Here is a 14,820-nt window from a genome sequence, read left to right as displayed (position 1 = left end):
CTCGTCTTCGTTTGGAGTCGACTCGTGCTAAGCTAGAGTTAGTTCGAGTACTTCATAGGTCAACTCGTCAATGCAATAAATTTCTTAGCTTTCTATCTGTCCTCTAAGACTATTCTAGGGTCAACTCGCAGTCTGTTGGAGTCGACTCGTGAAGATACTACAGTTAATGACAGTGTACTAAGGTCAACTCATTGTAGGCTTGGGGTCGACTCTTGAAGTAGCTTAGGATGAAATTTTCTATACTTGTATGTGAGCTTCCCAAAAATATTTTTATAGCCTTTTGGAGTTTGCTTCTTGACGTGGAGCTTCAAATGGATGATCTTCTTTTGAGAGTAGTTGAAGATTTTCTTCTTCTTTGCTTTTTGAAATTTTATCACTTAAACTCAAAGTAAATGGATTAGTTAACTTTTAACTCAACTGTTTTGCATCATCAAAATCAACCTTTTAGGTTCAACAATATTCAAATAGAATATATGAACACGAATAAGAAGACTGGTCAAGGAACTCCAAGAAATTTTATATTTGCAAAGAGGGGTTTTAAGGGATGGGCCAACAAGATGGTCAAGTTAAGAATAACCATGTAGAAACAAGAAGCATCTATTATGCATGTTTATTATACTTAAACAAGGATAGTGGTAAATATTGTGTTTATAGCTTTGAAGTCAAACATAACTATCCTCTTCATATTCCATCTTGTGTTTAAATGATGCCACCATGCAAGATTTTTGAAGCTCAAGCCTTTGATATTGAATTAGCAAAGAACGCTAGCTTAGGGTTGAAAGGTTTACAAGAACTTTACATGAACTAAAGGATAGGCATGTTAGTAAAAAGGAAAAATTTGGTTCTACTAAATAAGATCATAACAATATCCTCCACATAAAACGTTAGTAAATAATAAAATATGGTAAATCAAGCAGCCTATTAAAGTATTTCCAAACCCAAAGACTACAAAAGCAAATTTTATTGCGTAGTCCAACTAGTTGCTAAAGAAAAAATAACCAACATATTGTGGAGGTTGCAAGGATGATAATTGGTTTTATAGTCAATTTGGTGATGTTGTTTCATTTGATAACACATCTCAAACCAATAAAAAGTTTTGATATTTTGCATCTTTTGTAAGTCCCATACTCACAAGAAAACATTTATATTTAGGACAACACTTTTATCCACCAAATTGCTGAACTCTTTTAATGGTTGTTCGAGGCATTCCTTTAAGTAATACTGAAAAAGAAACTAAAAATACTTTCTTTTTTTTAGATTAAAATCTAAAACTATTGTCATAGATTAAGATGCTGCTATGGCAAAAGCAATCACCTTAGCGATCCTAGAAACATACCATTAAAATATGGGCTGACATATGAAACAAAATGCATTGAAGCATTTAAAATATTTATTTTGAGGTGATTATGATTTTACAAAAAATTCAAGACTTGCATCTACGAGTGTGAGAAAAAGATTCTGAAGTGCTTGAGATGCTATGCTTAAAAACATGATATTTATAAGTACAGCTAGTTGCAAAAGTTTTTTGAATTGAAATAAAAATGGACAAGAGGATATGTCAAGTAAAGCTTTTTCAATCAGAGTGTTTTCCCTTGGTAATGGGGATAAGGAAAAAATCTAATAGGCTACCTAGATAAATGTGTTGGCACACCACCGGTTAGTCACCAGAAAGGATAGAGGCTTGACGAGTGATTATGAAATGATATGGGTTCTACCATCTTGATCCTTTAAGGACTTTCATTACCAAGATGCTATAGATGGAGGATAGAATGATAGTGAAAATTAATAAAAAGAGAATAAAACAAATGGATAGGTGTCATTCTTCAATTTTATGATGCTTATTCATGTCCTCCCTTAACTGCTGGGATAGGTGTCATTCTTCAACTTTGGCTCTTGTCCTTGCTAATTAGTGCCACATGGGCCACTACTTGCATGATAGTTATCATTTCCATCTATTCAAGATTACCAGCATCACATTTCCGTTAATTATTAGAAAACCTAAATGGTACGATATCATTAGCTAATGATGTTCCATCTCCTCTTATTTTTTGCAAATGAAGCTTTTGATCTACACAACATATAACAAAAGTTTTTTCTTTGTCAACATTACCGGGGGAAACAACAAAATTTACAGTAAATCACTTCATGCAACCCAGCATATGCATTTGAATTTCGATGTTTTGAAATTAATAAAGACAACAGAGGAATACCTTGATAGCTTTCTTATATATATATATATATATATATATATATATATATATATATATATATATATATATCATCCACTATTATATCTTCAGTAAGGAAAATGCTGGTCATACTCCAATACCACCCTTAATCACAGTACATGACTTAGACTCCAGTGTAAAGTGAGAGCTTGAAAAAATAAAAATAGTGAAAAAGATATATACAAAGTTATAAACAATGTCAGAATCATGTTGTAACTAAGGGTACATGTTAAGGTACACTAAAATGTGACAAGTGCAATGCACGTATTATTTTGTTTTCAGTTAAAAATTAAAATTCTATAAATAAATAATGAACAAATGCTAAAAATCAATTCTTTAAATTTGTTTAATTTTATTTTTATAAATATATATGTATAAATAAATAATAAATTAATGCTTGAATGGTTTGAATTTTTGATCTTGTGGTTAAAATGAAAAATATAGGAGGAGGAGAGGAAACACGCGAGATAAGAAAAAGCAGGAATTTTAGAAATGCATTTGAATTTTTAGCATATATATATATATATATATATAAACAGATTACATGGTAGTATAGACATAGCACTATTTTATTACTAAATATAAAATATATCTCACCACAATGATATCGCTATCTTATCCCCATTAGCATCCATCATTAACGAGGTTGCCTGTATTGACCACGTGTTTTGTTTTTCCCATTTATCCTAGTCGGCCAGGCGCAAACGGGTCAAACCCTTTTGGCCAATGCTCGAATTGTTCACACCCATTTTGCACCCAATCATTAACCCCAACCTGGGCACCCGCCGCAGCAGCCCCCGTTGACGCCAAAAATACGCCAAAATCTAACGCAATAATCTTTTGCCACGTCATCAACGACCTCACGGACGGTCCGGATCAAAGAGTTAGCTTACGTGGCAAGGATCTGAGTGTTTTTTGTAACATTTTCTATGGGACTATTCGCATGGGATTCTTGTCTGGAATGTTCGGGGATCGGGGCTCCAATACTCTATCCGTCCGCGACGGAGACCGGACCACAGGCGCGATCGCACGTGCCTCGCACGTGACGAGAGCGTGGACGACCTTGCTTCCTCCCACCTTCCCCCATCTCTCTAAATGCGATTACTATAAATAAAGAAAACCCCCGGCCTTCTCCCCTCGCGCTCGCCATCTCTCCTCCTCTCTCGGTTTTTTGGAGCCCTCGGCCGCCGATCGTCGCCGCCTTCTGCGCCGACACGCGGTGGTGCGGCCTCTTGGTACCGTTTCTCCGTTCCCTTCTTCCTTTGAATTGGTACTCTTTACTGGTGGTTGATGAGGAGGTTGGAAATGAAGGATTAGGGTTTGAGTCCTTGGCCTCCTCGATTTTTAGGCTCAATATCATATATTCATCCTATTGAATAGATCTTGTTCTGGGTGTAGGGGATTTGTGGAATTTCGCGAGTTTTTTGGCATACTTTAAGGCTAAAATGTTGGATTTTTATTTTCAGTGAAAGGTCGTTGCAAGCAAGCGCAGCTGAATTGGAAGAGAGAAAAGAAGGATTGGGGGATTGGTTAGTGAGTAATGGGTTCTGTTGGTGCTGCTTCTTCTTCTGTTGTTGGCCTCTATTGCCCTCAGTAAGTTCTCAATATTTATCGTTTCTTTATGTTCTCTGTCTACTGATGGTGGTATTCGCGTTTATTTTTGTGATTCCTAGGAATTAACAAGAGGGTGAAGTAGATATTTTCCCCCACCCTTTTCTTTGCGCTGATATAGATGTTTTAGCATTTCAGTAAGCAGAAAAATTTTGGAAAAAGAATGTATGCAGACTTAATCTTGACATAAAATCCCATATATTGTGATATTTGGCCCTCCCTAAAATTTTGGCAAATTTTAAGAGACCATATTGGGAAACAAGTCATAAACGAACCCTGACAAGTTTTGGATTTCTATCTGTCCCACATTCTGGTTGTCAATCTGTCTCTCGCACGCATCTGCATAAAATCAAACTCGACTCTCTCTCTTTACATTCAAACTTTAAGGTAATCCATGTATTATCTTTTATTATAGTAGAATCTTTAAGAAAATGGATTTGTTCTAATAATAGCCGAATGCTGCAAAAAGGAGCATCTTTTTTACTATATAATCTTAGAAAATTCATAAGTGATTGCTTTCTAATCTAAAACATGTAAAACTTTCCACACACAAGAAAAAAACATATTATATGTGTTATATGAAGGTTAGTACCTTCTTCATTTCCTCTTTTCATTTCTTAAAGTAATTTATTTTTTATTTTAGGAAGTTTACATAAGTTGATTCTTGATGCAAATATTATTTATTATCAAAATATTTTTTTTTAATATCATGATCATGTATTATCTTCAAACTTTCAATTAACATTGTTGAATAGATTTTTCAAAACATAATGGAAGATGATATTCTACATTTTGAGCAGAGCTACATATCTAACAAAACATATGTAGTTGCTTATTAATAAAATTTGATATACTAAAAAATTATTGTCCTTATATTGCCACCCCCCTCCCCCCAAGGGGAGACTCCTCGCTCTGCTCCTGCTTGTGACGAAACTTTGCAGGTTTTACAGTGTAGTGTTCCAATTTTATTTTTCCAGAAAAAGATGAAGCCTGAAGACCATAAATAAGAATTTGAAAACTGAGTTTGTGGAAAAAACTGTCCATCTGTTTACGGTAATGCTCTTGGTTCATTCTTTTGCGAAATCATCAGTGCGACCATAGGATTTCTTATGCTAGTTGCTTTGTTGCTTGCATGCGAAGCATTGGCCCAAAATTTTCCATGACTTTCTTACCAATGTTGGTCTCTGATGTGAGTTGTGGTGTGTTGATGTGAGGCCGAGGACTAGTTCTGGAAATAAAAAAAAAATCTCATTTTGTGGAATGAATTTTAAAACTGCAAAGAAGTTTTGATCATCTAATGCCTAATCTTGGATTCCGGTTTCAAATGTATACATTGATAAATTATTTGTAATGGAGAGTTGGAGACTGCTCTTATTGTTCAACATGAGTTTGTAAGTGTTAGTTTTAAGTTAGCCAGTTATTTTCCTGTTTGATGCTTTTCTGGTAACTAAATGCATTTTTTCTAGTGCATGTAGCAACTTCAAGAAGTTCAGAAGGTTGCAATATAATCTATTTGCAACGTGCAAGAAGACTTCGAATTCTACATCAATCAGTTTAAAGAAAGCTTCATGTTTTGGTCTGAATGGAGATGCTGGTTTTGATACTCTGCCACTATCTAGTAATGGAGACATCCTAATGGGACAAAATACTTCAATTGGTGGGCAGGACCATCCATCGGTCAATACCGTGCTTCAAGCAGATGCTGTAAAACATGGAACAATTTCTGCAGATATGCCTCCTACAATGGATGACTTTTCTGTTGATGGTAACGAACTTGATTTAGACTGCCCTACAGAAGGTTTCTCTTCTATTCCAGAGGCAATTGAGGACATCCGTCAAGGCAAGGTTTGTCATTTTTAATCACATCAATTTTGCTTTGGATACTAATATTTGTCTTTTTTCCTTCAGTTCATTGCTGATGTGGTTGAATTTGCAGTTTGTGATTGTTGTAGACGATGAAGACAGAGAAAATGAGGGAGATCTTATAATGGCTGCATCTTTGGTAACACCAGAGGCTACAGCTTTTATAGTCAGGCATGGGACTGGAATTGTGTGTGTCAGCATGAAAGAAGAAGACCTTGAGAAATTACAGCTTCCTCTGATGGTAACAAACAAAGAAAATGAGGAGAAGCTTTGCACGGCATTCACTGTTTCAGTGGTACGTTCTCTGTTTTCATTGATGAGATGAATGGATGATTCTTGTAATTAAAAAAATTAACCTCAACGCAGAGAATAAGGGAAGGTGGCTAGATATTCCAGCAAGAAAGTAAAAATATTTTGTTATAGATGTCCCTTCTTTCAAGATTCCTTGCAACCCTCTGTAGTTTTAATATTTTAATTATGTTTATTCTAAAAATTGAAGGAAGTTAGGTAGATGCTATTGACTTAAAAATTCTGTTGCTTTATAACATTATAGTGTAGTGGTAGGCTTGAAGGAATGTTAATTGCCCTTTGTTCTTGTATATGCTTTTTATTCTAACAAAAACTAATTCATAGCATGAAAATCTTTGTATTATTGGCCTGCACTTACGATTCTATCATGTTTTACGAAAGTGTCTTTGCTTTCCACTTTTTTCCACTCTAACCATTATGTTATGTTAGATAATTACTACTAATGTTCTATCTTCTAAGCAATTGTAATTGTGCTGAATTGACTGGGGATCTGGATATCCAATGTGTATTTTTGTTATTTGAATTTGCAAATGATATTTAATTTTAATTGCCATATTCTCTTAATATACAGAAGATCTATAACTTTTTAGGTAACTAGAGTCTAGGTTTGGGTAAATTAGAGGTCCAATTGCTTAAATTGGTTGCTTATTTTGTTGTGCCTTGACTAATTGATATGAACACATCTTGTGTATTTCTTCCTTGATAATTCCCCAGTTATTGGATCTAACAGCTTACAAGTTTTTTCCTTAGGATGCTAAAGAGGGTACGACAACCGGAGTTTCTGCTAAAGATAGGGCAAAGACAATATTGGCTCTTGCATCTCCTACTTCAAAGCCTGGAGACTTCAACCGCCCTGGTCATATTTTTCCTCTAAAGTACAGGGAGGGTGGTGTTCTAAAGAGAGCTGGACATACAGAAGCATCTGTCGATCTCGCTATGCTGGCTGGTTTACCTCCTGTTGCAGTTCTGTGTGAAATTGTTGATAATGACGATGGTTCCATGGCTAGGTTACCAAAGCTTCGTGAATTTGCAAGGAGGGAGAATCTGAAGATAATTTCAATTGCAGATTTAATTAGGTACATTATTTGCTAATTATTTGGAATTGCTGAGTTTACTATAAACTTCTTATTTTATCTGCTGATAGATAAAGTCATCTCTACCACTGAGGGTGCTGTAGTCTGCTGCTCATCATAAATAACATAAATGTTATCCTTTCATGTTTTTAGATGGTTGTCTGTTTTGATATTGGAACGTCATTATGATCCAGAGATTACTATTCCTCTTAGAAAATGATGAAGGTTTAACATTTACCATTCACTTGGAGTTCAATACATCACCAGCCATAACCATAATGAACAGTTGAATTCTTGAATTCTTATTCACTCACCGATTAAAGTAAGAGCTATTTTTGTGTAGTGCAAGTTCTTCTAAATCCTTTTATCATTGCTTCCATCAATAATAGCTCAGATCTTCCTTCTTGTTAATTCATCAACACAAACTTAACTCTTTGTTGCAGATGGCCATGCACTTCTTTGAATGACATTGCATCACTTTGTTCACTATTGGCAACTACTGTACTCTTTTAATATTATATATACCCTCCTAGTCTTACCACAGAGTTGTCTCAAATTCTCAGTTTTGCCATCTTTGTCTCGTTGACTTGGGTGCTTTATGTTGTCCTGTACTGTTGCATTATATATTGTCGTTTTATCAAATTTGGTTTGATTGCCAAGGCATGTCTCAGTTATGTGACACCTTGGAAATACCAGGGCACCTCATCCATGAGTAAGGCCCCATTTGGGGGAGCTTTTGGAGGGCCAAAAAGTACTTTCTGGCCCTCCAAAAGCACTTTTGGATGAAAAATAATGTTTGGTAAAAATTTTGAAAAGCTGTTTTAGCTTTTTGAGAAAGCTGAAAACAGCTTTTTGAGAGAAGCTCCATTTGGAGCTTTCCAAAAAAGTTTTTTTGAACTTTGTCAGAAAGCTATTTTTTTAACCAAAATACCCATAATAAAATATAACAATTAGCCATTTTTATAAATCTAAAAATCTGCTAGAGCCCTAATAAAGAATCCTAGTCGTGGATCAGACTCTCTTCCATGCAAGAAAAGGTATTATTGTTTCCTATTATTATTTTATATCTTTATTATTGTATTATACTATAAATATAATATTATATTACATTATATCATAATACATTAATATGTTATATTAAATAATTTAATATTATGTTAAATTAATGTACGCTAATAATTATAATATTTTATACCTTTATTATTGTATTAAACTATAAATATAATATTATATTACATTATAGCATAATACATTAATATGTTATGTTAAATAATTTAATATTATATAAAATTATTATGGTATAGTATACAATATTATATTACTATATTATAATAATATTATATTACATTACAGTAATATTATACTATATCATATATTTATATATTAATATATGTTATATTTTATTATGCTCTGTTGTATAATACTATGCAATGTCCTTTATGGTAATTTTATCATACAAAAGTACCTTTTCAGTTTGTTTACCAAAATATGTTAAAGTGCCATAACACTTTAGAAATGTATTTACCAAACAACAAACATTTTTTTATAAAAACTCTACTTCAGAAAGCTTTACTTCCAACAGCTCTACTTCTAAAAGTTCTACTGCCAACACCTCCCCCAAACAGGACCTAAGATTTCTCTTTTAAAGAAAAATTGACTAGATTAGCAAGTATGATAAATAATATTGAAAGTACTAAATAGAAGGTACTATCTAACCTTATTACAGAAAAATGCTGAAAGGATTACGTGAAGAATAACTTTACATAATCCTTACTAAGCCTTGCCATGTTTGTATTTCAGATAAAAATAACATATGAACAGGTAAAAGATAGGAAGCAAGCAATATAAGTAAATGATTAAAATATAATAGGAGGAAATGCTCATAAACTAGCTTATTGTTTTGGATGAAACAAATGAATTTTGATTTTGGCAATTTTGACAGTTTCGGTAGTTTCAGCTGTTTCAGCCAAGTAGGACAAAGAATATAAACAATAGCAGAAAAAGAGAATGTAGTATAAAAGGACAAAAGAGACAAATCAACAAAATGGGCATCATCGTAAAGTACACTGTATTTTAAGACCTTTAAATATGTCTTTTTGGTGGTTTCATGTCAAAATGACGTATGTATAAGACACATACAAGCGTGTATGGAATTTGTTTTCATGTAAATTAGTTAGTAATCTTGTTTCATTTTATGTTAGAGTGTCATAACTTATCATTTTATTCATACAATTAAATAGAAAACCGAATATTTATAATGTTCAAACCAAGGTTTAAAGCCTCATCCACAATGCCCCTATTGGTTAGGGAATGGGTTGTTATGGTATGGGAATGGTACCATACTGACACTTGGGATGCATTGGCATTCCATGCATACTTGGATGCCAATTAATTTTTTTTTCCTTTGTTTTGATATTCTCTCTCTTTTTTTTGTTTTTCTTCCTTTTTCCTTGTTGTCTCCTTTCTCTTTTCTTCCTCTTTCCATTCAAGCACCAACAGCCGAAAAAAGGAAAGGATAAAATCGAAGAGAGGGTGGGGGCCTGGGTGCTTTTTCTGTGCATCCTGATTGGTAATGGTCCATACCAGCAAGTGGTAGTCCTGATTTCACTTGTTTCCAATTAATACCACAATCAAGACAGCCTGGTTGAAATGAATTGTGGTGCTGGATGCATCCCATGGTACTACAAAATTTTTTCTGAGACCAATATTAGCAATAGTTCTAAATATTCACAAAAGTTAGAACATGTTTTGGATTCAGAAGGAATAAAGAAATGACAAAAGGTTAATATAAATTGTGTTATGTGTCTAATATGTTTGGCCAGTAAGAAAATTGCAGCAAAAACTCTGGAACCAACTGTAGTTTTGATTTTTTTGACCAAAACTGAAAAGTTCTGATTTTTGTTCAAGTCTGGGTAGAAACTTTGGACTGTCAGAGGGGAGGATGAAAGTTAATGAAAGTTATTTTCTTTCCTTTGGTAAAAGTAAATTCGAGCTTATTTATTTAATGATAATATATTCTGTAGATCCACCTTGGGTATAGTTTTGATGTTCACATGGCTATCTGTGAACAGTCTGCCTCACATTCTTAGAGATCGTGGACCCAAGGGGACAAAAAAGGTTTACCATTCATGCTTCAGCATATTCCGAATTGTTCCTGAGCATTATTTTTATGAACTCAATTCTGTTATCATTCTCCTCTTTGGAGTAAGATGTCTTTCAAACCTGAGGTGTGGAGATTTAGTCAACTTGTCAGTCTGACTGCGACGCTATAATATGTGGATATTACTATCCTGGAACATGACACATTCTTGAATTTTCCTTTTAATCTTTTGCCTTTTGCCATTAAACAAGTGCTGACATTAACTAATATGGCAGATATAGAAGAAAAAGAGACAAGTTGGTGGAACGTGCTTCTGTTGCACGTTTGCCCCTAAAGTGGGGTTCTGTTCGGGCCTACTGTTACAGATCATTGCTTGATGGGATGGAGCATATTGCTATGGTTAAAGTAAGTATCCTAGTAGAGAAGAAATACTCAAAATTACATATTATCCATGTTTCCTTTCCTGAGCATATCCGATCATTGATCACTAAAAGTAGATGCTAGAATAGGCTCTGAAAGCAAATTTATCTTTTAGGGGTGATTTAATTATATTAAGTCATTATCTCTCATCTATTAGATGCTTATTTAAAGCTGCCATTTTTAATTCCCATATTTTATTTTGAGTATTTACATTTTTTTTTTGTTCATAATATTAACAGGGTGATATTGGAGATGGTCAAGATATCCTAGTGAGGGTGCATTCTGAATGCCTTACAGGGGACATATTTGGATCAGCTAGATGTGATTGTGGTAATCAGCTGGCCCTGGCCATGGAAATGATTGAAAAGGCTGGGAGGGGTGTATTAGTTTATCTTCGTGGACATGAAGGAAGGGGTATTGGCTTGGGTCACAAGCTTCGTGCATACAATTTACAGGATGATGGGCGTGATACTGTCGAAGCTAATGAGGAATTAGGATTGCCCGCAGATTCACGTGAATATGGTATTGGTGCCCAGGTAAGATGATAATTACTAAGCTTTTTGAGTGTGAAAATAACTTAGGTCTTGACAATTATTTGTAGGAAAATATGTACAAATAGCTTATTTTCTGCCTTGAAATTATTCGATTCCATATCAGCCTTTTCCTTTTAAATTCTACTTAATTCTTTCCATTAAATTCATTTCTTCTGTCATTTATTCTATACATCTTTATCAAGATCCACAAAACCAATATCGGGAACTGTATCGTTATGTTATCAGTTCGATATGGTATGGGCCCCATTTGGGGGAGCTTTTGGAGGGTTAAAAAGCACTTTCTGGCCCTCCAAAAAATACTTTTGGATGAAAAAAGGTGTTTGGTAAAAATTTCGAAAAGCTGTTTAAGCTTTTTCAGAAAGCTAAATACAGCTTTTTGGGAGAAGTTCCATTTTGGAGCTTTTCAAAAAAACTGTTTTGAGCTTTGTCGGAAAGCTGTTTTTTTGACCAAAATATCCATAATAAAATATAACAATTACATACTTTATTCCTTTATAAGCCTAAAAATTTGCTGGAGCCCTAATAAAGAACTATAGCCATGGATCAGACTCCCTTCCGTGCAAGAAAAAGGTATTTTTGTTTTCTATTATTATTTTATACCTTTATTATTGTATTATACTATAAATATTATATTATATTACATTCTATCATAATGCATTAATATGTTATGTTAAATAATTTAATATTATGTTATATTATGAAAAATTAATTTACACTAATAATTATAATATTTTATACCTTTATTATTGTATTATACTATAAATATAATATTATATTACATTCTATCATAATACATTAATATGTTATGTTAAATAATTTAATATTATGTTATATTATGAAAAATTAATGTACGCTAATAATTATAATATTTTGTACCTTTATTATTGTATTATACTATAAATATAATATTATATTACATTATATCATAATACATTGATATGTTATGTTAAATAATTTAATTTTATATTAAATTATTATGCTATAGTATCAATGTTATATTATTATATTATAATAATATTATATTACATTATAGTAATATTATACTATATCACATACTTATATATTAATATATGTTATATTTTATTATACTTTGTTGTATAATACTATGCAATATCCTTTATGGTAATTTCGTCATACAAAAGTACTTTCTCAGTTTATTTACCAAACACATGTTAAAGTGCCACAACACTTTAGAAATGTAGTTACCAAACAGCAAACAACTTTTTATAAAAGCTCTACTTCTAATAGCTCTACTTCCAAAAGTTTTACTGCCAACAGCTCCCCAAACAGGGCCATAGTCAGTATGATATGCACCCGGTATTGACACGGGCTTCCAACATTTTTTCCCCACTCCTAAGTATGGTGCCGCCCAAAACCAAGTGATATGGCTCATATGCCCAATGAACCTCAGTATCGTCCTGGTACCCTACTGGTACACTACAATATGGTTGGTGTGGGTCAATACGGCTCAATATGACAAATCTTGATCTTTATAGTTTCATTTGTTTGGTAAATAATTTAATTGAAATTATCATACCGTCGTTTAGGTTGTTGTTGTTTCATCTCTTTAGTAAACCATTCATTTGTTCTTGTCATATCTTCCTGCAAATTTGGAAAAAAGTACCTAAATAAATTGGATGATGGTTTGTTGTGTGAGTATGTTAGAGTGGATGTGCTCCTTCCTACTTTGGGATGTGTTCAGAAGTTGATGTGTCGTGATAAATAGTTTGCTAACTCTGCTATTATCGAGCAATACTGCTTGTTTATTTCTGCTTCATGCCCACATCATTAAGTTGTAACAAATATCTTGTCTGGAGGAGTTATACCTGGATTGCTCACTACTCTTAGTGCTTGCATGGTGCCAAGCAGATGCCAAGTATTCATAATTTGGAAATTTCAAATTTTTCATGACCTATTCCCAACCATGTAGGGAACTCAGGAATGTAGCAGGTCCCAATTCCTGTCCTTTTAACATTATTGGTAAACCTATATTTCACTGAAAAGGAATTTCTTTTCTTCTGATTTTTCTTTTCCTCCTGCTTATTTGTCTTTCTTCTACTTTATCATCTGGATGTCCTCCCTCCATGTCTGTAACTGTTGCATCTCCAACTTTTATTTCTTCTATTGCCTACAAAAGTTTTCGTGACTTTCTTCCTTACCACATCAAAATTCATTATCATATTAAGTATCAGCAGGATTTTATTTTTTTTCCAATGTCGTTCAGAAGCAATTATTTGAATTGGGTTATATGGTTTAAGTTTTCCATGCTGGAGATTGATTTGATGTCTCGGGTCATCGCTGATTATCTCATTAATACCATCAGTGTTCTGATTATTTGACTTACTAATATATGTATCAGTTTTTATGGTGGTACATTTACCATGCATGATTTTTCCCCAAAGCTGTTAGTTTAGATTTTCTGAAATGAATTCTTTTTTTCACAGATACTGCGTGATCTAGGTGTTCGAACAATGAAGCTGATGACAAACAACCCTGCAAAGTATACTGGGCTTAAAGGATATGGTTTGAGCGTGGCTGGCCGGGTTCCCTTGTTAACTCCAATAACCAAGGATAATCGAAGATACTTGGAGACAAAGAGGGTTAAAATGGGCCATATCTATGGTTCTGAATTCAATGGTCACCTCGCCGGCTGGGTTGACAGCACTGGTAGCAACGGACAACATCCAGCCTCATAAATTGGATTGGTTGGAACTGAAGTCAATGCTGAATCTATTGTCGAATAAGATATACTTTTGAGTGAAAAGACTTGAAGGAATTTTTTCCCGTCCCATTGCATTTGTTTGGTTTTGGACTTGCCGATGTTGATCCGAAATTTGATGCGGACAGCTAATGCAGTAATGTATTTTTGGATGCAACTTATTTTGACATGCGTTTGTCTGCAGTCAAGTTGTAGGTTGGTCACAGTCAAGTTATTCTTTTCACCAAAGCAAGTTGGTCAAACACACATTACCATTGGTTTAACAATTTCTTGTGACTTCATCATATACAACAAGACTTACCGGACAGTTCCAAATAAAATATGTTCTTTCTCCTCTCCTTTTTGTTGTATATGGTAAACATTTGTTTGTCTAATTTTACCTCTCTCTCTCTCTCACACACACACACACACACACACACACACACACACACACACACACACCTTGCTCTGCGATATTGCATAGGCTCTGTGTGCTGTCAACTACAGGGATAAATGCTGGGCACAACGTGGGAAGAAAGCATAGCTTTACAACATCATTTATCTTTCATCAACAAGAAATTAGCTTGCTAAGAAATCGATGATGACCTTCTTTTGAAGCAAAATTTGGTTGGATTTCAGCTCCAAGTCCTTCAGATACCTGGCAGAGCCTCTCTGCTAGTAACATTTTCATTCTTTCTTTTCTCCCTTTCCAAGCATCTTCTTCCAAGTCTGGACAATCTCTCCTGCAAATTTATGCATGGTCAAGGGGTAACACCTCCATTCTAGCCAGGCGCATCCGAGTGTAAAGTTTGCTCTTTGCTTCATGGTAAGCAGCAATATGACATGGGGAAGAATTGGGACGTACATATACTTTTATTTGGATGTAGTGCCTTCCAATATGTGCACTCCCATGAACAAGCGTGAGCATGCATGCGTGGATGCACCCACACGTGTCCATGCACAT

The 14,820-nt window shown here is 34.1% G+C and overlaps 1 protein-coding gene across 2 annotated transcripts; it reads left to right on the top strand.

Moving 5' to 3' along the window:
* Positions 1 to 3,238: 3,238 nt before the first annotated feature.
* LOC103718728 (putative bifunctional riboflavin biosynthesis protein RIBA 1, chloroplastic) lies at positions 3,239 to 14,215 on the top strand. Of its 2 annotated transcripts, none has more exons than XM_008807673.5 (8): positions 3,239 to 3,463; positions 3,695 to 3,821; positions 5,315 to 5,684; positions 5,776 to 5,997; positions 6,762 to 7,087; positions 10,460 to 10,589; positions 10,844 to 11,140; positions 13,603 to 14,215. In XM_008807673.5, exons 2-8 carry the CDS (start codon positions 3,769 to 3,771, stop codon positions 13,852 to 13,854), a joined length of 1,650 nt encoding a protein of 549 aa, XP_008805895.1. In that variant the 5' UTR covers positions 3,239 to 3,463; positions 3,695 to 3,768; the 3' UTR covers positions 13,855 to 14,215. The 2 variants fall into 2 exon arrangements, with proteins under 2 accessions (XP_008805895.1, XP_008805893.1); XM_008807671.5 differs by having other exon boundaries at positions 3,246 to 3,463; positions 5,306 to 5,684.
* The last annotated feature ends 605 nt before the right edge of the window (positions 14,216 to 14,820 follow it).

The sequence above is a fragment of the Phoenix dactylifera genome, chromosome 7 (assembly GCF_051530095.1).
Source record: "Phoenix dactylifera cultivar Ajwa chromosome 7, Ajwa_hap1_PhDact_Kaust_v1.1, whole genome shotgun sequence".
NCBI lineage: Eukaryota > Viridiplantae > Streptophyta > Magnoliopsida > Arecales > Arecaceae > Phoenix > Phoenix dactylifera.
Note: the sequence above shows the minus strand (reverse complement) of the source record. Positions and strands in the feature narration are given on the sequence as shown.